The 25090-nt window shown below is 40.9% G+C and overlaps 2 protein-coding genes across 14 annotated transcripts in view; both read left to right on the plus strand.

Annotated features, from left to right (window-relative positions):
• LOC149914304 (uncharacterized) overlaps positions 1-25090 on the plus strand; it is a 162854-nt gene that overhangs the window by 18846 nt on the left and 118918 nt on the right. The gene's annotated exons all lie outside the window — the stretch shown is intronic.
• LOC149914306 (annexin A4-like) lies at positions 506-23447 on the plus strand. 9 transcript variants are annotated; one of them, XM_090126988.1, is made up of 7 exons: positions 510-1255; positions 2348-2442; positions 2692-2805; positions 3728-3784; positions 6710-6857; positions 17784-17826; positions 19458-20530. In XM_090126988.1, the coding sequence occupies exons 2-7, from the start codon at positions 2350-2352 to the stop codon at positions 19480-19482; spliced, it is 480 nt and encodes a 159-aa protein (XP_089983114.1). In that variant the 5' UTR covers positions 510-1255; positions 2348-2349; the 3' UTR covers positions 19483-20530. The 9 variants fall into 9 exon arrangements, 8 of the variants coding, with proteins under 8 accessions (XP_089983112.1, XP_089983114.1, XP_089983113.1 ...); XM_090126987.1 differs by having other exon boundaries at positions 511-1255; positions 1366-2442; XR_016460462.1 differs by having other exon boundaries at positions 514-1255; positions 1366-2442; positions 16051-17826.

Here is a 25090-nt window from a genome sequence, read left to right on the forward strand (position 1 = left end):
CCCTGGTCAGCGCCAGCGCCGCCAGCTTTCTTCTCGGACAGACGTGAATACAGAAAACGGCAGTCGAGTCCTCCGCCTGCGGGGCAGCGGCTCAGCACGGCGCTGCTGACCGTTCGAGCCGAGCCGAGCCGGAACCGAAGGCGGCCGCCCGACTCTGCCGGGCTCCGACGCGTCTCGATCGGCGGGGTCGGTCCCTCTCTTTCGGGGCTGCCCGGCTCGGCCAGGAGCCGCTCCCGGACACCGGGCGTCCCGCCGCTCGCAGTCAGCCGCCGGTTCTCAGCCGGCGGCGCCCCGCCGCGACGCCGACTCCGGAGGACGGCTCCGTTCTGACGCGGGACGGACGGGGCCCCGAGGCGCGGGGCGGGCGGCGGCGGGGACGCGGGGCGGCGGAGCGCCGCTTTCCCGGCACGGAATCCCGCGGCCGCCATTGGCGGAGAGCCCGCGCTCGGCCCCGCCTCTCCCGCTCTCCTATTGGTCGGCCCGCGGAACGGGGCGGGCGCTCCCGGCGGGGTCGTTTGCGCCCGCGGTCGCGCCGTCATTGCGTCATCATCGCGCGCGTCCCGCGTGGCCCCGGCCCGGCTGCCCGCGGCGCTGCCCCGCTCCGCGCGCCCGCTCCGCTTCCGGGGCCCCGGGGCCCGCGCCCCCGGATCCTTTTCCTCCGCGCGGCCTTCCAGCCGCTCTGCCCCCGGCCTGCAGAGATGCCTCGGGTCGTCGTGACCGAAGTGCGGGACCGGCGCGTGGCGGTGTTGAACGTCGTTCCGTTGGCATCAGCCGTCGGTCAGCCCGTCCAGAGCCCTGTGCGGGGCCTTCGTTTCCTCAGGCGGATAACGGGAGGATGCCGGAGCCGAGGGGCGGTGGGAGGGAGGCGGGGACGGGAGCATCCTGCCGTGCCGCCAGCAGCCCGGGGGCCGCGTGCTGTGGGTGCCGGCACGAAGCTCCGCCGTCCGTCAGCACGGGAGCTGCGGTTCTGGTGCAGCAGCAGGAGCTCAGCGCAGCGCTGCAGAGAGCGGTCCGGCGGCACGGGAAGAAGATGACGGCCTGGAGCGCGAGTGCCTCAGCAGTGTCTGCAGCCTGCGAGGAGCCGAGCCGGGCTGGGGAGAGGAAGGTGTGGGAGTCCCGGGGAGGGACGCGCGATGGCAGCGTTATTGGCAGGATCAGCTGCTTCCTCCACCGCTCCCGACGCCGAGCACTGGTTTCCTTTGAGAAGCAGCCCACTGTCACATCTGTGGGGTTCCGCAGGACACACAGGCATGGGGTAAGTTTAGGTTGGATATCAGGACAAACTTCTGTGCAGAACTTCTACAGCCGTGGGTGGGATCCCCCTGAGCTCCCCTTCTCCAGGCTGAGCAGCCCCCTCTCTCTCAGCCTCTTGTCATGGCAGAGGTGTTCCAGTCCCTTCACCATCTTGGTAGCCCTGTGTTGGACTCTTTCCAGCATGTCCAGCTGTCTCCTGTACTGGGAGCCCAGAGCTGGACGCTGTTCTCCAGCTGCAGCCTCCCCAGTGCCGAGCAGGGCAAAAGGAATGGTGCAGAATACTGGTCCTTACCTGCTACAAGAGAAGTCAGGACTAGGGCTATGATGGGAGCGCATTGCTTTATGATTGACGTGGAGAACTGCTAGGAAGAAGGCCTGGTGGGCCTGAACACAGATGCCGGGTGGTCCAGCTTTTGTTTCACTGGAAACCAGGTACTCCGTGGGCAGCAGTATGGAGATATGTTCTCCATGCAGTTGTGCCCCCGTGGCTTCTTTCTGATATGCTTGGGAAGTCCCACTAGAACAGGCTGCCGTGTGAGACAGAAGTGAGAGAGAAGCATCAGTTGTGTGGGTGGAGTTTTACTATCTCTGTGTTCACATCTTTTATGTTTGTCTTCTTTTTTTTTTCCAGTTCAACTCTGCGTGCGTCGGTCTGCCTTTGCTAAATCCTTTTCTTGTGGCCTTAGGCAACAATCGAGGGGGTCTCAAGTTTCAGCGCTGAGCAAGAAGCGCAGGCTCTCAGGAAGGCCATGAAGGGCTTTGCTAAGTTGATCTCCCTCCATGGTCAACTTTTATTTTTTCCCCAGCACTGCGAATGGCTGCTCTGGTGGTTTGATAGAGGGAAGCATAGCTGCTTGCACTGCTCTGCTGCACAACTGCCCTAAAAATTGTTGGAAAGTGGAAACAGAACTGCCCTTCGTGTCCCAAAATGCAGCTGCTCTGGTGGCCTGGGTCCTGGCAGCTTTGTGTGCATCGATGTAGTCCTGGAGCTGTTGAGAGCCGGCTGTGTGAGGGACTGGAGGTGGCACAAGACCAGAGGGCACTTCTGATCCTTGTGCAAGCATCCTGACTAGCTTCCATTTGTTTCTTGCAGGCATGGATGAAGATGCCATCACTGACGTCTTGACCAAACTAAATGTTTCCCAGCGTCAGCAAGTTCTGATCACCTCTAAGAGCACTACTGGCAGGGTGGGTGGTCTGCAGAGATGCATGAACGTGGTTGTGTCACTTGGGTGCAAAGTGAAAAACGACCCAATCTCTACAAGAGAAAGGTCGGCAGAGACTTCACCTGACCAAGGTTGTTTTGTTCTTGTTCAGTTCAGAGCAGTTGTTGATGCAAGGAGGGTTGGAGCCTGAAGAGGAGTGCTGAACAGCTCAGTTCCTCTGTCCTCAAAGGCCGTCCCTTCTGCCAACTCCTTTCTCCTCTTTGCCTTCTAGGATTTGATTGATGACTTGAAGTCGGAGCTGAGTGGGAATTTTGAGAGGGTGATCATTGGGGTGATGACTCCCACCACCATGTATGATGTGCACGAACTAAGGAGGGCTGTGAAGGTTTGGAAATCTTCCTTTTGTATTGCTTAAGTTCTGGCCAAGGACTTACTGCTTTGTTATGCATGTCTTCTCTCTCTTAAAGAAACCTGGTTGCACGTCACAAGCAGGTGCTGGTATCTTAAGTCTTGCCTTGGTGATTCCCTAGGGAGCAGGAGCAGATGAAGGTTGCCCAATGGAAATTCTGGCTTCTCGCACCAATGGAGAGATTTGTCGCATTAATGAGAACTACAAGCTTCGTAAGGAGTGCGAAAGGCTCTCTTGTCAGTTTCCTTCTGTCTGCGCTTCTTAATTGGAGGCTGTAGCACTAATGATGATGGCTGGAGTGCTGCAGTGCTGCTGGGAGCCCTGGGCACAGTTCTGTACTTAGCTAGGTTACAGCTGGCAAATGTTGTGGGCAGCACCCAGGTGGTGGCCCTGCTCCTAACGGGTGCTGTGTGTGTGTTCTTGCTGGAATATGGCTGCTCCCTTGAGGATGGCATCGTATCTGACACATCTCCCATGTTTCGAAGGGTCCTCGTGTCCCTCGCAACGGTGAGCCAAGCTGAGGGGAGAAGGGGGTGAATGTTCAGAGCTGTGGGCACAGCTCTGCACTCAGTGGTGAGGAGCTCCAGGCTGGCTTTTTCTCACCCTGTGTGTCCCATGACCTGCTCCTCAAACCCAGCCTCTCCGGGGAGGGAACTCTGACTCTGGGTGTGCATGAGTGCTGTGGGCTCTTCTTTAAATGTCCCAGTGAAGTGGGTTGCTGCTCGTTTCAGAAGGAAGCCCAAAGTACATCTGAGCTGCATTTCATTTGTAAGCTAGTGTTCCCTTTGAAGGACTCCATTATCCATCCCCAGCAGCTTTTCATGAGTGGGGAATTCTCAGGAGTTGCTTCCAGTAGATGCTCTGGTGAACTGAGTCTTCTATCCTTGTGTCTTTGCAGGGAAACAGAGATGAAGGAATGTATGTGGATGATGCCCATGCTCAGCAAGATGCTCAGGTGCGTAGTAATGTGCTTCCCAATCTATTCTTGAGCAGGTGATGCATGGTGAAGAGAAGCCAGCCTGTGAAATGGAAATAATGCTTTTAGCCTTGTTTGCAAGTCTCTAATGAGAGGTCTCTCGACAGGCTGGCTACTTGGCAGGGGCAGTGAGATTTTGGCTGTGGGTTGCCGTGCCTGGTAGGTGCTTGTTGGAAAATATCCGTGATCTAGACAAGTACGCGCCAGCAGTGCTCTAGCTGCAAGGGATTTAAGATCTCCTGTACGCCCAGTCTTCTCCATGAGCCTTACTTTGTCACCCCTAATGTCTTGAAGTGCCTGTACGAAGCGGGGGAGAAGAAGTGGGGAACAGATGAGGTGCAGTTTATGTCCATCCTCTGTACACGGAACAGGTATCACCTAGTGAGAGGTAGGACCCCTGCACAGTGTCCTGGGTTTTTCTTTCCTTCCTTGTTTGTGTGTGATGCTTTTGTAGGAGCTCTGTAGCTGTCCAGTAGATGTGAACTCTTCTGAGGCAGCAGGTGTCCTAGAGAGAGCCGCATTGCATCCATTCCATTCTGGCTGTTTTATTCCCTCCTGAGACTGAAAGGGACTTGAGAAACCGAAGTCCAACTGGCTGCAGCTCCAGCATGGAAAGCAGAGATCATGAAGTGTGACTGCCATTGGGGCAGGGGGGAGAGGAGCTAAGAAACTTGATTGGCAGCACAAAGCAGCAGGTCTTGAAAATGGTACTAGCTGTGGTAGGCCAATTCGCAAGACTGTTAGCAGTGAAAATGAATTATTTCTGTGGGGCGATCCTGATTTAGCTGAGAGTGCTGCAGGGATGAAAGAATGTTCATGCAGTATACGAGGAGCTTGTTGCAAAGCGGTCCTTTGAACCTCTGTGACTTTCTGCCATAGTTTTTGATGGTACAGAGGCATTGCTAACAAGGACATAACAGCATTAAATCTGAGATGGTAGGCAGTTATTCAATAGATTGTTTAGTTCTTGTTCGGCCTGTGCTTTTTGTTGTTGTCTGTCTGCTATTCAGCTCAGAATACAGAACTATTGTATTTCTCATAAATGCTTAGCACTCAAATATGGAAGTGCTTCACAGGCATTAATTTTTGTACCTAACAAGTTTTACTATGAAGCCACGAGTGTCTTCATCATTATTTAGCACAATAATTGCAGCAGTACAAACAAACAACCAACCTTATAAAAAATATTACATGCATTATTTTTTTTTAGCTCATCAAGGAAAGGGTTCTGTGAATCTTTACCTACACCTAGATCTACTGTGCAGTATACAAGATGGATACTCATCTGAAATATCTAGTGCTGTATCTATATGCAAAGTGTCAACCTAAATTTTTGGCTTTACAAAATTTTGATGACTATATTTTGCAGTAGATACATTTACAGCCTAGTTGTTTCTTCATTTCTTTTTATTTCCAGTACTTGAATGTATTATAGGATTCTATGTGGGTTTATTTGTGTGGCAAAGATCACCTTTCTTTGTTTACTGCTCCAAGATACTCGTTTTATTGAAAATTACTCATGAAGACTTATGTTTCTCTGAAAATGCTGAAAATAACTAAATGGCAATCTTTAACATTTACCATTAGAAAACAAATGGTTTGTGCATGAGATGAAAAGACAATAAAATCTGTTATGTTAACAGATAGATATCATTTACTTTTAAGCAGAGTACTATGAAATCTTTTACCAAGAGGTACAAAATTACAAAAGAAGCACTGAATTTACTTCAGTCATTTTTAAATTTTACTTGAGAGTCTGTCACGGAGTTATCTAGATCAACGTGTGCCCTCGACAGGGGGCAGCAAGCCCATAGGCCCCCTGTCCCAAAAACAGGACGGAAAAGGGGGAAGGGAAGGGAGATGGGAGCTGGGCCCAGAAACCAGAACAGCAGCAACAATCTAAGGAGGAAAACTTAATTTTACTAAACATGATATCGGAATGCAAGATAACACAATATAATATAATATAATTGAAATTGAGGCTAATAAATCAAATAAGAGAGAGAGAGTGTCCGAAACTAAAAGGCCTACTTTGAACTGAAGGCACACGGTTGGGGAGCAGACCCACACACTGCTAGGCAGTGAGCAAGAGAGCCAGAGAGCAAGATCCCATGACTCCCTCCCATGGCTTATCCTCCTCTCTGAACATGAAGTCCCCTGGGATGTGTAGTTCTTCCTTTCTTCTGAGAACCAGGCATCCAGAAAGTTGTCAGTCCACGGAACTGGAGTATTAACTCTTTAATTACCCGTGCTTTACATGATGTTTGGTGTGGAATACCGATAACAAAATTATAAAACCATGACAGAGTACTGTGTTTTGTACTTTTTTGACTTCCAAAGTCAAAAAAGAGCTGATTTTGCTGTGGGAGGTAACTATGGTTAGGAGAGAAACTGTGTGCTCATTTTCCAGAAGGTAGTACATAAAAAATAAAGAAAGATCTTTGTATTCCTGGAAATTTGAGAAATTGGAGGGTCTGCTGTAGGAAATAGGATATATCAGTGTTTCTGTTTACAAGACAGTGACTGCTGTTTGTAATCTGTTAGAGGATGGGTATCTTGTCACAGAACAACCCTTTTGGACATCTTTATAAATGTTTTAGTAACTGAGCAATGGATCAGTGATGCAAAATACTTTCGTATCTAGCAGCAGCTCTTATCTGAATTTACTGTATCTATTGTGGAGAAAGCACGAGGTTCCAGTGCTACAGTGTTTGTGTTGTGAGCACTACAAAACTTTTTAAAACCACTGTTCATTTGCTCAGTATCAAAGAAAACATTTTAACTAAACTTAAGTGCTAACTAGTCACTCGGAGGTCTTCACTACCTAAAATTTTCCTTCATAACAGAATCTTTACAGTGTATGAGATAGAAATAATAAAATAATTTTCTTATTCTTTCCCTTAGGCATTTCCTGGAAACACAGACTCTGATAGTGTGGTCCGACATGATTTGCAACACCCAGTCATTGCTCGCTATGTACGTATAGTTCCTTTAGATTGGAATGGAGAAGGCCAAATTGGGTTAAGAATTGAGGTCTACGGCTGCTCCTACTGTAAGTTTTTCCATTATATTCCTTTAAAAAAAAAAAATCTAAATAGAAACTGTCTTTGAATTTCAGATTAAATCTGAATCTCAAGTGCTTTTTGCTAAAATGCATGAAGATATTCCAGGATTACTAATTGTAATAACTGGAGCTTAATTTAATATTTACTGTATCCTTTATTCTGAGTTTCTAGTTAGCTCTTCTATAGGAAATACAGCATTAGAATTAGTAAGAGTGCTTTGAAATCACTACTTTTGATCTTCAAAATTGTTTTTGCAGAAGACTTGAATAGACCAGTTGAGGAAAAGATAGCATTCAGATACATTTCATGCTGGGTCTTGAGAGGGAAACAAGACATAATTCATTGCCTGATGACAAAGATAAAAATAAAACAAGTAAAAATTCAATTGAAGAAGCTCACCTTGTCTAAATATGACATGTTTTTCGGAGATTTTTCCTTTAATATTTGAGTATAACTTTAGAATCTCTTCTAAAAAAAAAAAAACGAGATGAGCAATGGTGCAAGTGGTTAAGAGCACAACAGATCAAGTTTTAAGAAAAGCAAGTGTAGTTTCTAAATACCATTCCTTGAATTTGATCCTGTGGGTGCTTACGTGAAGTCCACATGCCTGCAAACTGTAAATGTCTGATGTCCTATTTCTATGCAAATTTAGTACAGTATTCTTGTAGATGTTTTAGGGGAAATAAATACTTGAGATTTATCTTAAAAAAAAAAAAATAAAAAATGTTAGAACAAGTTAAGAAGCACCTATCTTGAAGACTCTTCCATTGACATCAAGTGATTTAAGACCTATTGAAACACTTTGTCATGGTAACTAGCAATTATGTTAATTAACTAGCAAAAATATCTTGTGATTTCTGTTGCTTTGACTTGGCTATGTGCTTTCACTCTACTAAAATATTTTATATGCTGTTTTAAGTGTAGCCAACACTATAACATGGTTGATTTCACATCATGATTACATTTTTTTACATTTAAGTATATCTACTATACAAATTCAAGTATATGGAGACAGAAACCAACTTTTTTTTTTTTTTAATCCAACACTTTTTTAAACAACAACAAAAAAAAGAAAATATTTTTAAGTTGTAGGTTTTTTTGTTTTTTGTTTTTTTTTTTTTTTAGCCAAAAATATTTACAAGCAAAAGGTTTTAGGTTTTTGTTTTGTTTCCTTTTTTTTTTTTTTTAATTAAATTGATATCTTATGCACTGTAAGCACGTTACAAGATGAATTTGGAGTCTGAAACTAAATGTGAGGAAAAGCATAGTTGGCTAACAAAATTATTTCTGTCACTGGATGAAAAGTTGTCTGCTTGAAAGACTGCATATTTCTGGAGAAAAATAAAACACATCTATCAAGGAAATAATGAATCAACTAAAAAAATACTGATAAAATTTGTCTTCACAGACAACTGAAGTAAGAAACCTAACCTTTTGTTTTCCTCGAAGAGAAGCATTGAACTGCTAGTATTATAAGTTATTTCAGTATTTTGTTAATGACATTAATAATAATGTTTTACATTTATATGTCTATAGGAACTTTTTTTTTCTTTCTCCTCCCAAACAAACAAAACAAAGAAACAAAAAAAACCTCTCCTAAAATACTGTGTAGATTTTAGAAGCAGGAATCAGGCTGTCCTTGAGTCAGTATGCTGAAACCAGTAGACAGCAGCAGCGCAGTTGAGAAGAAAAGTTCACTGTCTTATGACTTCTTGGAAAAACAGAATAATGTTTGAGAGTTCCAAACTTGTTTTCAAATGCATTATTTGGAGCAACTTATGTAAAGTTACATTGTTCCATAGATACGGAATTCAGCAGGAGCAAAGTTTTTAGCCCTATAATTAGTATTGTATATTGAAGCATTGTCATTAACCAGTGAGATTTGCAGATTAATCCTGCTGTCAGTGAAGAAACTGACTGTATAGATAAGTAGCAATTTTTTAAGCCTGATTAAAACATGGGCATCTAATCCAATTTGTGAAAATTTTTTGAAACATTACCTAAAGCAAAAGGTTGCTTAATACCTTACAATCATATATTTTTCTTCAAGTTTGTAGGTTTATATTGAATGCAGTCTTTTATTTAGAGAATATTTGAGAACATATTTCAGATGTAGAACTTGCACATTTTCTCATAGTAAAGGTTTAATTGGAAAGTCATAAACTTAGTGCTTAAAAAAATATTTCATTGCACAATACAGCAATCTGGTTATTAGTCTCAGAGTATTAAGAACTCTCATTAAACCACATATTGAAATACGTGGTCATTAATTGCCATATTGATTTGTTCTTATTTTTCTTGAGTATGCTGATAAAATACACATTATTTTTTGTGTGTCAGAAATGGAAACCACATTCTTCCTTACACAGCAATGTGAATTAAGAAAAAGGTTCAACTTTAAAAGAGAATTAGAGATGACATCTATTCCCTAGAGAAGTTTGTAAAATTACAAAATATTTCCTTTCAAGGTGCTCTTATTCATTTAATTATTTGCTTGCCTTCTTGCTTTGAGATTTTTCTATGTTTGAAACTGCAGATGAGATCTGTGACGTTACTTTCTAATAGATCTCTTGGAAGTCACAAAAATAAATAAATAAATAAATAAATAAATTAAAGGCTCCCTCTACAGTAAGATTGAAAATGTTCTTTACATTTCTCTCTGTGAATAAGTGCTGATGTCAAATTTAGAAAAGATTTTAACTGTGTGGGAAGAGAAGCAAACAAAATATTTAACATTAAAAAAAAATATACTGTAGTCAACGGGAGTTGTAGCTTTCATTTTAAAATCATAGAATGACTTATGTTGGAAGGGATTTTAGATATCATGTAGTTCCAATGCCCTCACATGAACATAGTTATCAACCACTAGATCAGGTTGCCCAGGGCCTGATCCAGACTGGCACTGAATGCCTCTAGGGAAAAAGCATCTGCATCTTCTCTGGGCAACCTTTTCCAGTCCTTTACCACAGTGAATAAAAAATTTCCTCCTATCATCTAACCTAAATCTCCTTTCTTTTAATTTAAAACCATTCTTGCCCGTTCTCACTAATAGACCATGAAAAAAGTTGGTTTTCTGCCAGTTCATAAACTCCTCTGAAGTATTGGAAGGTCACAATGAGGTCTCCCCAGAAAAACAATCCTCCTCTCCAGTATAAACAAGCCCAACTTCCTGAACCTCACGGGAGAGGTGCTCCAGCCCTCTGATCATCTTTGTGGCTGCCCTCTGGACTGATTCCAACAGCTCCACATCTTTATTGTCTTCAGGGCCTAAGACCTGGGCACAGTATTTCAGGTGTGACTTCACAAAAACAGAACTGAGGGGGACAACTTCTTCCTGTTACCCAGTTGGCTGCCCTTCTTTTGAGGCAGTCCAGTATACTGTTGGCCTTCCAAATTGCAAGTGCACAATGCTGGCTCACATCCAGCTCTTTATCCACTAGGACCCCCAAGTTCTACTTGACAGAGCTGCTCTCATTGAGTACTTCTCCCAGTCTGTTCACATATCTGAGATTGCTCCAACCCAAGTGGCAACACCTTACATTTTGGTTTGATGAATCTCATTTGATTTTACATGAGCCCGCTTTTCAAGCTGTTCCAGGCGATTACAGATATGTAGTGAAGCTGTGCAGAGAGAAAATTAGAAAAACCAAAGCCCAGTTAGAACTGAGCTTGGTCATTAAGATAAAAGACAACAATAAATATTTCTATAAATATATCAACAGCAAGAGGAGGGCTAGAGAGAACCTCCATGACTTGTTGGACACCGAGGGCAACATGGTGACCAAGGATCAGGATAAAGCTGAGGTATTAAGTGCTTTCTTTGCCTCAGTCTTTAATAGTAAGACTTGTTACTCCCTGGGAACACAGCCTCCTGCACTGGTAGATAGGGATGGGGAACAGAATAGGCCCTGCATAATCCATGATGAGATGGTTTTGGACTTGCTCCAGAAGCTGAATGCTCAAAAGTCCATGGAGTCAGATGGATTGCATCTAGAGTGCTGAAGGAGTTAGTGGATGTGGTTTCCAAGCCACTCTTCATCATCCTTCAGCAGTCCTGGCTAACCGGGGACGTCACAGTGGACTGGAGACTGGCAAATGTGACACCCATCTTCAAAAAGGACGGAAAGATGATCCTGGTAGCTCCAGGTCTATCAGTCTCGCCTCAGTACCAGGGAAGATTATGGAACAGATAATCTCAGGAGACATAATGGACCAATTAAAAGTCAACCAAGGGATCAGGCCTAGTAAGTATGGGTTTACAAATGGTAGATCATGTTTGGCAAACCTGATTTCATTCTATGACAAGGTGAGCCATTTAGTGGATGAAGGTAAGGCTGTCGATGTGATCTACCCGGACTTCAGTAAAGACTTTGACACTGTCCCTCACAACATTCTCATGGAGAAGGTGGCTGCCCATAGCTTGAATAGATGTATGCTCTGCTGGGTGAAACACTGGCTGGATGGCCAAGCCCAAAGAATTGTGATCAATGGAGTTGAATGTAGTTGGCGGCTGGTCATGAGCAGTGTCCCCCAGGGTTCAGTACAGGGGCCGCTTCTATTTAACATCTTTATTAACAATCTTGATGAGGGGATTGAGTGCACCCTCAGTAAGTTTGCAGTCTACACCAAATTGAGAGGGAGTGTTGATCTGCCAGAGGGGAGAAAGGTGCTACAGAAGGTCCTGGATAGACTGGATTGATGGGCCAAGGTGAACCGTGTGAGATTCAATAGTGTCAAGTGTCAGGTCCTGCATTTTGGTCACAACAACCCCAGGCAACCCTATAGGCTTGGGAAGAAGTGGCTGAAAAGTTGCCTGTCAGAAAGGGACCCTGGTATATTGATGGACAGTCAGCTGAATACGAGCCAGCAGTGTGCCCAGGTGGCCAAGAAGGCCAGTGGCATCCTGGCTTGGATCAGGAATGGTGTGGTGAGCAGGACTAGGGAAGTAATTTGGCCCCTGTACTCAGCACTGGTGAGGCCTCACCTCGAGTACTGTGTTCAGTTTTGGGCACCTCAATACAGAAAGGACATGGGGTGCGAGCAGGTCCAAAGAAGGGCTGCAAGGCTTGTGAAGGGCTTGGAAAATATGCCGTATGAGGAGCGACTGAAGGAATTGGGCTGTTTAGTCTGGGGAAAAGGAGTCTGAAGAGAGACCTTATTACTCTCTTCCAGTACCTGACAGGTGCTTACAGCAAGTGCAGGGTTGGTTTCTTCTCACTGGTGACAGGATGACGGAAAATGGTCTCAAGTTGTGCCAGAGTAAGTTTAAGCTGGATATCAGGAAAAGCTTCTTTACAGAAAGGGTTGTTAAGCACTGGAATAGGCTCCCCAGAGGCAGGGTTGAGTCACCTTTCCTGAATGTGTTTAAAAACCATTTGTTTACTGTGCTCAGAGACATTATTTAGCAGAGGGTTGTTAGAATTAGGGTAAGTTTGGTTAGGTTGTGGTTGGACTTGATGGTCTCTGAGGTCTTTTCCAACCTGAGCACTTCTATGGTCAGGCATAGTCTATCCTTGATGAAGCTGTGTTGGCATTCTTGAATCACCCCCCTCCCCTTTCTTGCACATGCCTTAGAGTAGATTCATGGAGGTTCTGCTCTGTGATCTTCCCTGGCACAGGTAAGGCTCACTGGTCGATAGTCTCCCAGATTTTCCTTTCTCCCTTTATTAAAAATGGGAGTGATGATTCCTTTTTCCACTTGCCAGGACCTTCACCTGACAGCCATGAATATTCAGAAATGATTTAGAGTAGCTTGGCAACCACATCAGTCAGTTAGTTCAGGACTCTGAGATACATGTTGTCCAGCTCCAGAGACTTGTCCATATTTAGTGTCATAAGGCAGTGTCAGACTTGCTCTTTTCTGACAGTATAGGAGGCATTTTGCTCCCCATCCCCTTTGTAGAGTTTCAGGTACATATAATATATTTAATACACTCAAAAGAGGAGAAAGGATCTTTACATTTGCAGTGACATAATTTATCAGAAAGCAAGCCATAGGAAAAATTTATCAAAAAGCAAGTCATAGGAAAGAAAGTAATGTTACAGAAGGCAAAGTATCCACTGAATTCATTAATGCAAAGCTGATGGAATATTTATATTCAAGCTCTTTTTGAGACAGAGAGTAAAGAGACATGATAGATAGATGTCTCTCGTCATGTTCCCATTTATGAATTTTTTAGACAATCAGCAAATTCAAGGCATCTGGAGCCTATGACAACTACAATATATATTGTATTTTATCACTGATTTTTGAAGTTCATAATAAGCTCCTGCAGAATCATTGCCATACGAATAGTTCCTTCAATCACAATACTGCAGCAGATTAATGCATACAAAACAAACAAACAAACAAACAAACAACAACAAAAAAAACAGTAGCATTCCTATTGAACAGTCTTTGACAGCACTTTTTAAGATAATCTTCTGAGGACTTCTGGGTGCTGAAATCTTATGGCATGAGTGGAATGGAGTCACTGATACCTTTGCTCATGGACTAGTTCTATCTTGCTATGTCAAATGTTACTGTTAGAGTATTCTGATGTATGACTGATTTCTTTTTAAGGAAGGAGAGAAAAGAAGAAAAATAAACAAGTCAGACCTTATCATTTTATGAAGAAATGAACATTTTTTTATGGAGATTATTTACTCCTTAGATAGTACAGTGAACAAAATCTTGGTCATGTGAATATTTACAAGAGAAAAAAAAATTAGACTTGGAGATGCTGTTAAGGCTTAAGCCATAAGCATTTGAAAGGAATATTTACAATAACTGTTTTGAAAATATTGAAGTGCTAAAAATTAGAGCTTGAACAGATTTTGACAAGTTAATCCTATTTGCCTGTAGTGACTTTAAGTGAAACCATTGTTCCTCTTCACTATTAATTCCACATTCATCAGCTGTATTCATCATTAGAAAAATTTCTGTGATACTTGTAATTTCCTTTGCCATTGTCATGCTATTGCTACCAACTATTCATATCTCCATCACTCTCTCCTATGGTTGCCATATGTACTTCACAGAAACTCCATTCTCTCCAAAACTATATATTACATCAAAATATCACAGGGAATATTTAAAGTAGATAAGAAAGCCACTATTTAACTTGTGTGGAACCTAACCAATTTTCTTTTGTCCAGTGCCACTAGATAGATATACTGGACATTTTGTTTCATCAGCCTATGCTCACAAACAAACAAACCTTCACGATCAAAAAACTGATGAAGTGTCTTGATGGCCACTGGAACTCCCTATGCTGAATGAACTATATGTCCATATGTATGTAAACATATGAATACATATTTATTCTTTTACACTTTTTTTTTCCACCTAAATTGTGAAGATACTTATGTGGTCTCATAATCCATGTAAATGGTTCTTTGCCAACCTCTCATAATATTTTATTACTCATAATAATAATGTTCACTAAACTGTCTTAATGAAAAGATGGACTTCTATGACCATAGAAGTGATGGAACTGCATAAAAATATTAAATGATAGATAGGAAGAAACATTTTGAAGCATATGTTTTGTCTAATCATGTTCTCATATTTGTAGCAACTGTATTAAATCATTGTAATTAAAATTGTTTTTCATTTTGGAGAAAAAAAGAATCACAGATGTGAGAAAATTATCAGCAGTCACTGTAAACTTAGTAGCTTTGTTTGTGACAGTGAATAGAACACTTAAGAGTTATCCGAAGCATCCAACCCTCTTTTTCTCTGTTTCTCTTTAGATATTTTTATTCTGGATATTTCTACAATTTCTATGTAATTGATCTTCAGCCAGCATAGTCACAGTTCAACATCTGCAAGCATAGCTTGGTATTTACTTTTTCTGATATTACAGGTGCATGTCTCAGTACTTGTATTAAAACAATGGAGAGTGAGGGAAATGAACTGTGAAAGCATTTGAAGATCTCTTTGAAAACATGCTCTGTTTGAAAGCTTAATTCTTTTCTAATGTACTCTCTAGCATGTTTTTTTTTTTTTAATTTTATTTTTCTTATTTGTTTTCACATAGAGGGGACTTCTTATCTTGAAGATCATAAAAAGTGGTGATTTTCCTCATTTGCTCCATGGTACTCCTCAAACAGTAGAGTTTTGCAGATTTAGGATCAAAAATAACTTTTTTTTTTTTTTTTATAAGTATTTAAAGTGTGGGTTGTTTACCTACTCCCCAGGAAGAAATAGTTGTGATTGTTTCTTTGCAAGTGTTTGTTATTCTGGTATGAAAGTAAGTGAGAACAGACTTCAGCTAATTTCTTATCTCTAGTGGTTAACAGTAATAGGTATGGGTCTATTTTGGTTCTGGCTGTCCAGCACAGGGCACCCCAGACACACACAGCAGCCCAGCAGGCCCTGTCATCAACTCGGCACCTAAGAATGGTACAATTTTTAAATGAAATATTAAAATTTAACATATATTTTTCATTCTTTTAACATATATTTAGTCTGATACAAAAAATGTTTTATTTTTGTATCAACTTCTTGAAACCACAGCAAATTGAGCAGTCCATTATTTTTAAATGTCTAGCTGTAGTGAAGTTACTGGTGGATATTCTCAGGCACCACAGGTTTGTGATCTGCAACAGCAATGTGTATCCCATACAAGTACATTTGTTATGCATCAGTGGATGCATAATCAAAGTCAGATTTAAAAAAGATCTATTTTACATGCATACATATCCCACCAAAATGTTCAGTTGCATACTCAAACATTTTTCAATTACACTTGAACACTTTTTTAAATCATTCAGCATTTCCTTTAGAAGAGTATGTATTGCTAGTTCATTTTTAAAAGATTTTTTAAGGTTTTTTGATGGAATACTGTATAATCAATGAATGTACAGATGTTATAACAGAATCACTGAATGGCCAGGGTTGGAAGGGACCTCAAGGATTGTGGATCGCCAACCTCCCTGCACATGCAGGGCCACCAACCTCCCCATTTAATGCTAGACCGGGCTACCCAGGGCCTCATAAAATCTGGCCTTGAACACATTCAGAGATGGGGCATCCACAACCCCTCTAGGCAGCTGTTCCAACACCTCACCACTCTCTCTGTAAAGAACTTCCCCCTGACATCCAACTTAAATCTTCCCTCCCTCAACTTCAAACCATTTCCCCTCGTCCTGCCATTATCTACCCTTTCAAAGAGTTGACTCCCCTCCTCTTTGTAGACTCTCTTTAGGTACCGGAATGCTGCTAAGAGGTCACCCTGCAGCCTTCTTTTCTCCAGGCTGAACAAGCCCAACTCCCTCAGCCTGTCCTCACAGGGGACGTGTTCCATCCCTCTGATCATCTTTGTGGCCCTCCTTCAGAAAAATTGATTTAGAAATACTAATTTTTTTTTTTATGGGACACTTGGACTTTGTTTATCTTTTAGAACGTCACAATAAATTAAATAAGATTTAAATACATTCCCTTAAAAATTTTCTTTGCTCTGAAAGTAATGCTTCCCATTTATCAAATTGTATCATCATAATCTTATATAATATAGTTTCCATTTAAATAGAATAAGTTCTAAGCTACAGAAGATTATTTTTCAATGTAGTCACCATGACTAGCTATGCATTTTTGGTGGTGATTGAAGAAGGGCTTGTATGCTGCGCGTATTGTTTAAAAAAAAAAAAAAAAAAGCCTGGAGCAGCAGATTTGATCCACTATTACTGTCACCACTGCTGAAACACACCACCTAACACACTATGCTAACACTGACCGTTAAATCTCTGTGAATGTTCATCAAGTATTGAAGAATGTCAATGGATGCTGTTTTTTCCACATGGAGGAATTCAGTTATATCTTTGTTTCATGTGCACTTCTGTGTCAGATATAATTTTCACAGACTGCCACTATGCTGCCATCATGGCAACAAAATCTAGTGGGATACTGGTGGGAACGTTCAATCTCTACTGTTATACTACTGATATCTACCTCTGATATCATGGGCCAACAAAATAAAATAGAAGGCATTGCTTTCAGAGCAGCCTTTGCATGAGAAATCTATAAATCTTTCCTTTTCACATAAGTGCTTATATAACTTCTAGATTAGAAAATTATTTTAATAAAGGAACCTCAAACTTTTAGAAGAATGTATGTAATTAGCAAGTTCTGAAAATAAATATTTTTTTTACATTATTAATTGTTTTCAGCATTTATTTTTCCGAACAGAACTTCATATTTCTGTATTGGTTGCTGGAAAAAGAATTATTGCTTAATTCCTTGCATGGTAACATCTCTATTTTTCTTTTTCAGAAACTTGAAGTAGTGGATTTTTAATTCTTTCAATATAAACATGTTCTTACTTCCTTTCTTCCTTCGTTTTCTCTCTCCTTGTTTTCTTTATTTCTCATGGTACATAGTTGCCCTTTTGGTTCTAAGTATATTGAACAACTTGAGAGAATAACTTTATAAAACTATAGCTATAAAAAAGTTCTTTGTTACCTAAAAGATCGCATCCCTGGATGTGTTTAAAAACCATTTGGATGTGCTGCTCAGATAGATGATTTAGCAGAGGCTTGTTAGGGTAGTAAGGTTAGGTCGTTGGACTCAGTGATCTTGAATGTCTTTTCCAACCTGAGTGATTCTATGATTCTATTTGTTTAGCCACAGCTGGCATTTATGTAGCATGCTTTTATTTACGGATGCTCTTGCTTAGTGATGCATGTATAAGTGTGTCTGTCCCCCCATCACTTTACCCCTGTGTACATTCTCTTCAGGTAGAGAGAAAAGCGGTGATTCTGTTTCCTATGAAGACTAAATTGCAAACAATCATACAGACTGTTACTGAACTAAAGAAAACTGAGTTAGTTGTGTTGTTTTTGGTGACATCAGTGTTGCCATGGTACCAGAGGATCTCAACGCACCCCTTTTGCTTGGGTACTTCTTATATTTTTTTCTATGCCTTGTATAGGTGCAGAAAATTGTACCATTGAACTGTCCACTGGACTAATGGGGTAAGTGGGACAGCTGTCCCTTCACCGCTGCTTCATAGCTTCTCTTCTTTGACTCGTTTTCTGAGGAAAGCCTCTGAACGGAATACAACTTGCAAGCATTGGTTGTTGGTTCTTTAGGTTAGATTCAGTGAAGCTTACTTATATCTGGTTAATCTGGGGAGGATTGAAGATCCTCTGTATCTCTGTCACCTGTTCCACGTTTGAGCACCCTCACAGTGAGAGCCTTTTCATTCTACTAAGTGTCACCCTGGGTAGGGACACATTTCACTAGATGAGGTAAAAGGAGCAGTCCTTGAGAGCAGTCCTGCAGAGAAGGACCTGGGCGTCCTGATGGATGATAAACTTAACATGAGCCAGCAGTGCTCTTGCAGCTCAGAAAGCAAATGGTATACAGGGCTCCATCAGAAAAGGGGTGGTCAGCAGGGACAGGGAGGTGATTGTCCCTCTCCACTCTGCTCTTGTGGGGACCCATCTGGAGTACTGTGTCCAGATCTGGAGCCTCCAGTACAAGAAAGACAGAACTGATGGAGAGGGTCCAGAGGACGACCACAGAGATGATCATGGGACTGGAGCACCTTCCCTACCAAGATAGTCTGAGGGAGCTGGGCTTCTTCAGTCTGGAGAAAAGAAGGCTGCAGGGTGACCTCACTGCAGCCTTTCAGTACCTAAAGGGAGCCTACAAACTGGAGGGGAGTCATTTCTTTGAAAGAGTAGACAACAGCAGGACAAGGGAAAATGGGTTTAAGTTGAGAGAGGGAAGATTTAGGTTGGATGTCAGGGGGAAGTTCTTTACAGAGAGAGTGGTGAGGTGCTGGAACAGCTGCCAAGAGAGGTTGTGGATGCCCCATCCCTGGAGGTGTTCAAGGCCAGATTGGATGGGGCCCTGGGCAGCCTGGTCTAGCATTAAATGTGGAGGTTGGTGGCTGTGCACATGGCAGGGGGGTTGGAGATTCATGATCCTTGAGGTCCCTTCCAACCCTGGCCATCTGTGATTCTGCAATTTTTCTGGGAGGCAATTAAAGTTAACGTAAATACAGTTTTGCAGCTTACTGCTGTGCTTTCTGGAAACTTTTGCCTGGGTAGCTGTGCTCATCAGAGGTCATATTTCACTGCAGTCTGGCTGACATAAGTAAGCCAGAAAGGTAGGTAGTATATATCTCAAGTGAAGCAGCAAATGACAAATTCACCAAGAAGTTTAAAAAATCGCTGCACTGCCCAATAACTCAGTGTATTCTTCTATGTTTTAAATACATGAGAAGACAATGCATTCCTGGAGCATGCCTGAAAATCAGTAAAGATGTGCAAGTTGACAACACATTCTAGCAAATCACACTGCCATGGCTTAATACAGTATTTTCCTACAAATGATCTTTACTGCTTTTTTGCTGAAGGTTATTGATCCTTCCGAGAATTTTCACCAGCTTCAGTGGGTCCAGTGCTTCATAGTATAGCTTAAAAAAAAACAAACAGGACCTTCTCCCTGCCTATCTTCAAGCTCTGTTTCTTTGTAGGAAGGTTACTGAACCTCATGTGGCCTGTAGCTTCCCATACAGTAATCTTTTTTTGCTGCAGATTTTTAAGAGTGATCCTTATTCCCCTAGCATTAAAAACAGCATCTTTCTTTCACACAGCCACTTGATTGTGTTCTTAAAATGAGATAATGACAATTTCCACTCTTGAAGATATTTGAAGCTCTGGATACTTGAAGCTCTGGATGTACTTATGGGCAACCTGCTCTAGCTGATTCTGCTTGAGCTGGGGGATGGACGAGATGACCTCTAGAAGTCCTTCCAATCTCAACAATTTTGCAAGTTTCTGAAGATGAAATTATAGCTGAGGCAAATACAGTTCTCCCAATCCCCTACCAATCCTTTCCAACAAGTTTCTAATAATAATATATTGTTGATCTTCATTTTGATTTTACTTTCATGTTATCTCACACAAAGTGGGGGGACATAGGACAGGAAGTAAAAAAGAACAACATAAAAGGAATGATGAATATTTTCACAAAATTAAATTATGTGGCCTGCCATATCTGAAGAAAAAGAAGGATATAAGTTCTTTTGAGAACTGCGGTTTAACTTGTCGCGTAGCTAAACATCACACAGCCATTCACTCTCTCCAGACTCCCCCTTTCCATCCCAGATGGAATGAGGGAGAGAATTGGGAAAAAAAAAAAAAAAACAAAACAAACAGGAATTGCAGGTTGAGATAAAAACTATACACTAAGAAAGAAGAGGAAAATGGGAAGAAATGCAACTATAAATATATAAATGCATACTTTATACAGCCACAGTGCAATTACTCTCTACCTACTGACCAATCCACAGCAATAAATACAACTCCCTGCTGACCTGTGGCCTGCCAGCAATGCAAGTTCTTACCCCATACCAACCAATGCCCAGCAACCCTCAAGGGGTGTCTGTCCCATGTCCTGGCCTTCATCAATACTAGAGCACTTCTCCACCAGTCCAAGTCAATCTACATCCCCATCCCCCTTCAAACTTAGTTTACAGGTCTTTGGATGAGCCCTGCTAATTCCTGTTCCAGAACCCTTTTGCTACTGTGAAATAAACCTTTTCCATGTATTACTGTCAGGTCTGGTGTCTTATAAAACCAGCCATGATCAAAGAACTCAAAGCCCTGCCTATAGCATCAGTCTTGTAGCCAGGCATTTATGGACTGGATCCTTCTATTCCATCCCATGTCATCACCTGAAAACGAAGGGAGGGAAGAGAAAATAACTTGTGCCCCAGACCCTTTCACCAACTGTCCCAAGGCCTTGAAGACTTTCTTCATTCCCCTCAGACTATGGGATGCAGTTTCCTCCCCATCTGTGGAAGATCAGCAGAGGGTAGTAGTCATGACCTTCTGCATGTCATATTTTATAGAATAACCCTTGGCCTAATTCTGGCCACCTGTCCTGGCTCCACCCTCCCCTTGCAGTCATGCGTATAGTGGTGACTTCTTTTTCCCACTAAGTGGCCTGTCCTGGCTTGGCCATGGACATGCTCCCATGACTAAGCAAAAGCCAGGACATCTTTATTTCAGCTGAAACCAGAACAAGTGTTAAAAAGGACACAAAAGCATACCAAAAAAAAAAAAAAAAAAAATTACCTAAATTTAAATTTAGAAAAAGTTTGGCTTTCTTGAGTTCCAAGGTGATATAGTCTCTTGTTGTCCTTCTCCATGGAAAATTACACCTTCACTTTCAGAGGTCTTAAATTTCAGAGAGATGACATCTTTCAATGTTTTCATTTTCTTGTTCCTGAATCTGTATGGTAGCACTACGTGGCCATCAAAATTGATAACATCAGCCCCTAATGAAGAAAAAAAAAAAAAAAAACCAACATAACATTGTTTATGAGCGATTATATATTCCAGTAGCTATTGGAAAAAACAGATACGTTGTATGTAGATTGTATCTGAACAGAATAAAAACCTGTGCAAGTGCAGTATGCATTGCAAATATATTTTCTATTGACCAAGGATTATTCCTATAAAAAGTAGGAACGAGGAAGGGCATAAGTTTAATTCATAGGATGTAAAAAACCAGCATCAGGAAAACAAATACTGCCACAGTACTAATTTTATTCTGACTTTTCTTAAATGTATTTGCTTTCCTATGCATTTTCTTAACTAGTTGACAACTTCTGAGTTATCATTAATTACTCATATTATGCCTCCTAAAATCAAATATATGCATCTGTGAAGACTGTAATCACTAAGACATGAAACTAAAAAAATTGTGTAGGAGTTTTAAAATATTTTTCCTTGCCTTGTTCAGTTGTATATATAGAAATGTTTGATAAAATTTAGCTTCAACTGGTCTTGAGAAGAAAAAATTCTATCATTTGGACCAAGCTTTTATCTAGGTTTGGTTTTATTCAAAATCAGGGAGGAAAACTGAGGGATGCAATGATTATCTTTTAAAGTTAATCCAATATTCATGTAAAAGTTGCATAATATACTACAAAATTTGATATATTCTTATTTTCATTTTTTTAAGAATGAGACAGAATTTTTCACAACTTTTTTTGGATGCACGGTCCAGAAGTAATAGCTACAGAATTTCATTTCAATGAACAGGCATACTTCTAGTGAGTTTTGAATCTTCTCTTTTAAAAACAGTTCAGTAAAAGACTGCAAACATATAGATCTTTAAAATTTTATAGATTTGTTTAATAAAACCCTTTAAAAGCCACTTAACCTGTGACCAGTAACTAGTGCCCTAGCTATTATTTCTATGAGTATTTCCTCCTCTCTATTCACAACTAATAATTTAAATTCTTTAAAAATAATTCTTTAAAATGTTGATCTTTTTAAAGAAAAGAGTCTTCCCCACTTATATTCTACGGAAGCGTCCACTGTTATTGGCACAACATATTAGTATAATTCATTTCATGTTCTGAATTAAATAAAAAATAAAATTTATCATAAATTCTTCAATTACATCTTCCTTATTTTTGCCTGCTTCTATTGTGTGCCTATTTTCTTGTGTGACTGCTTGTAACTTTCTAAAAATCCTAACTAGTTTTTGTTATCATGGTGGAAAGTAACTTAAATCTTTCAGACCTTCTCAAAAACACACAAACAAAAACATTCCATTGTGCAGTTAGTGCAGCAGAATCTTAAAAAATTCCATTATAGCATTTTGTACATGATTAATATTACATATAAATGATTAATAAATTATATATATTTCAGTTCAAATTTAGGTAGTCAACATTATCCGCTATTATGTTAAAAAAGTTGCCTTTGTTTTTGGCAACATATGTCAGACATGCATTTTAAAAAATGCTTACTTTGAAATAATTCTTGAAATATTATTTTTCATCCAGATTCAGTGAAGCGCCTAAAGAAATGTCTACAACCATGCCTAAATGTCTGGGAATTTAGGGGATACCAAAATGATCTGCTGAGTCAATTTTTACGAGTTCTGAGTCCTCAACTGCTATCAAGAGGCTGCTTATGTACAGCATCAATGTAGGCTTCTTTTCACATTCTATGATTTCCAGGAACATTTTTGCAGTGATAGAAAAGTTATCTGAGTGTCAGAGAAAAGCAAGCTTCATGATGTTTATTCTTTACTGAAAGTATGTACAAACAGAACCAATGTTTCATTCTATTTCATTGTCCAGTCACAAAATCCACAACACATCTTCTATTCAGTAACTAAACAACAGTCAGTTGAGATCAAGGCTCGCAGTTATGTTTATTAAGTGCCTGTCCATACATCCTTTCACCATTAAGCAAAGTGAGTTTTCTGATATACGCACCAACACATTATGTTTCTGTCCTTCAGGATTTTTCCAGCTAGACCAGGCATGTCCAACCCATGGACTGTGGACAACATGCAATCTGGCGCAGCCTGTCAAGAGGCCCAGCCTCTGCCCCTCACCACCATGGTGATTAGTCTTCTTAACCTACCTGCCTGGTCTGGCCCTAGGTGCTCACCTAGAAACAACCACACATAGATCTGCCACTAACATCATGGTGACTGAAACCAGGAGCTCAGTGTACAGGTAAGTCAGGTTATGGCAAATAATTTTATACTATTTGATACTTTAGCCAAAAACAGTACTGCAAACAGTGAAAAACAGGCAGCCATGCTTTCTGTTTTGATAAAGGAATTTGAGACTATATTTCAAGACTGATGAAAAGAATCTTCTTTTCTTTTCTTTTCTTTTCTTTTCTTTTCTTTTCTTTTCTTTTCTTTTCTTTTCTTTTCTTTTCTTTTCTTTTCTTTTCTTTTCTTTTCTTTTCTTTTCTTTTCTTTTCTTTTCTTTTCTTTTCTTTTCTTTTCTTTTCTTTCTTTTCTTATCTTTTCTTTTCTCTTCTTTTCTTTTCTTCTTTTTCTTTTGTGTACTCATGACCCTATTTTCAGTTCCCATAAATAAATTACCTGCAAATTTTTAAATGTAATGTGTAGAGTTACAATCACATATTTAACTCAAACATTGATCCTGTCTCTTCATCAGACTTCTGTGAGACCTCTCTTAGCAGAGACAAACATTCCTTGCTTCACCACCCCATCTTATTCATGTCATTGCTCTCTGATTGTACATAAATTTGTGAACAACAGTTATCAAGGATGAAGCACAGAATGAATGAAATTTCATCAAAAGTCTCTCACTAACACCTTGAGAACTCACTAGGAATTGCAACCACTACTATAAAAACAGAGTTGTGCATTGATTTCACAGAAATGAAATCAAATATCTTACTAGTTTTATGGTTCCCCACCCCCCGCCCCCTTTTTAAAAATTAAAAATTGAAATGTTTTGTTACTTACATACATAAACTATATTATATATTTTACAAGAGATGCTCCAAAAATAATGCCTCCTGCTTTATTGTGTTGGCCCATGGTGACAGAGACAGATGTTGAAAGTGTGGTAGTAGAGGCTGAAACTTCCTGACCATATTCCATCACATTTTGTGTGTGACAGATGGAAGCAGGATGGTGGTCTGACAAAATAACCTCTGACACAGAAGTGCATAAGAAGCAAAGGTGGATAATTCAATTCCTCCAGGTGGAAAATTGGCTCTCATTGACATTCACTGGTGATGACTCAACACTGATGAACACCAACAGTGGATGTGAATACGAGTTGGTAGGTGGTAGACTTCAGCAATTGTGACAGCTAGTCTCCTCCTCTGGTGCAGGTTTTTACAAGAATGGCCTGTGGTTTCTTGTTCATCCCTGGTGAAAATACACAGCTAGTGGTGGTGATTTTCTTGAAAAAATAGTATTATGAGGCTGAGAATTTGCTCTATCAAATAGTGTTATTATGCTCTTTGTATCTGTTGTAGTTTCCATGGAGACATTACTTGCAGTAACCTACGTACATGTAGCCCACAAAAATTCCTCTTTTCTCAGAACATACCAGGCAAACCAAAAGTACGGAAACCCATGCACCAATCACTGATTCATAGGTCACTCTGAAAGTAATGCTTGCTATTTAGTTACATGCAAACTATAATAGAGGTTTATCTAGACATGAACCAGCAGTATGCCCAGGTAGCCAAGAAGGCCAATGGCATACTAGCTTGTACCAGAAATAGTGCTGCCAGCAGGAGCAGGGAAATGATCATCCCTCTGTACTAAGTTATAGAGAGGCTGCATCACAAGTACTGTGTTCAGTTTTTAGCCCCTGACTAGAAGAAAGACATTGAAAGCCTGGAGTTTGTCCAGAGAAGGGCAATTAAACTGGTGAGGGGTCTGGAGCACAAGTCTTATGAGGAGCAGCTGACGGAACTG

Source organism: Phasianus colchicus, chromosome 30 (assembly GCF_987193195.1).
Source record: "Phasianus colchicus chromosome 30, bPhaCol1.hap1.1, whole genome shotgun sequence".
NCBI lineage: Eukaryota > Metazoa > Chordata > Aves > Galliformes > Phasianidae > Phasianus > Phasianus colchicus.

Excerpts from the sequence above, each read along its gene's own strand:
- LOC149914306 (XM_090126986.1), top strand. The coding sequence starts at position 836 with ATGCCGGAGCCGAGGGGCGGTGGGAGGGAGGCGGGGACGGGAGCATCC. Across the intron at positions 1,256-1,365 it reads GCAGGACACACAGGCATGGG|CCTCTTGTCATGGCAGAGGT; the intron begins GTAAGTTTAGGT and ends CCTCTCTCTCAG.